The sequence below is a fragment of the Eimeria tenella genome, genomic scaffold, assembly GCF_000499545.2.
Source record: "Eimeria tenella Houghton genomic scaffold, Eth_scaff2370, whole genome shotgun sequence".
Lineage (NCBI taxonomy): Eukaryota > Apicomplexa > Conoidasida > Eucoccidiorida > Eimeriidae > Eimeria > Eimeria tenella.
In genome coordinates, this window is record NW_013542232.1 from 1,269 (window position 1) to 1,471 (window position 203).

Genomic DNA, 203 nt, shown 5'->3' on the forward strand with positions numbered 1-203 from the left:
CCTACAGCAAGAAGCAGCAGCAGCAGCAGCAGCAGCGGCAGCAGCGGCAGCAGGACGATAGAGAGGCGCAGGAGCTCGAAGGCCTTCTCCTTTGCTGCGAAATCGTCAGGGGGAAGGCCATCTGCCTGCTGGGCAGCGCAGCAGAACCCAGCAGCGGCTACAGCTCGCCAGCAGCAGCAGCAGCAGCAGCAGCAGAAGCAGCA

The 203-nt window shown here is 64.0% G+C and overlaps 1 protein-coding gene across 1 annotated transcript in view; it reads left to right on the top strand.

Moving 5' to 3' along the window:
* Positions 1-61, top strand: part of ETH_00033815 (uncharacterized protein) — a gene marked incomplete at both ends in the record, with an annotated part of 1,101 nt that extends 1,040 nt beyond the window's left edge. Inside the window, one exon of the mRNA XM_013374906.1 lies at positions 1-61. Coding sequence (XP_013230360.1) covers positions 1-61 — 61 coding nt within the window.
* Positions 62-203: the final 142 nt, after the last annotated feature.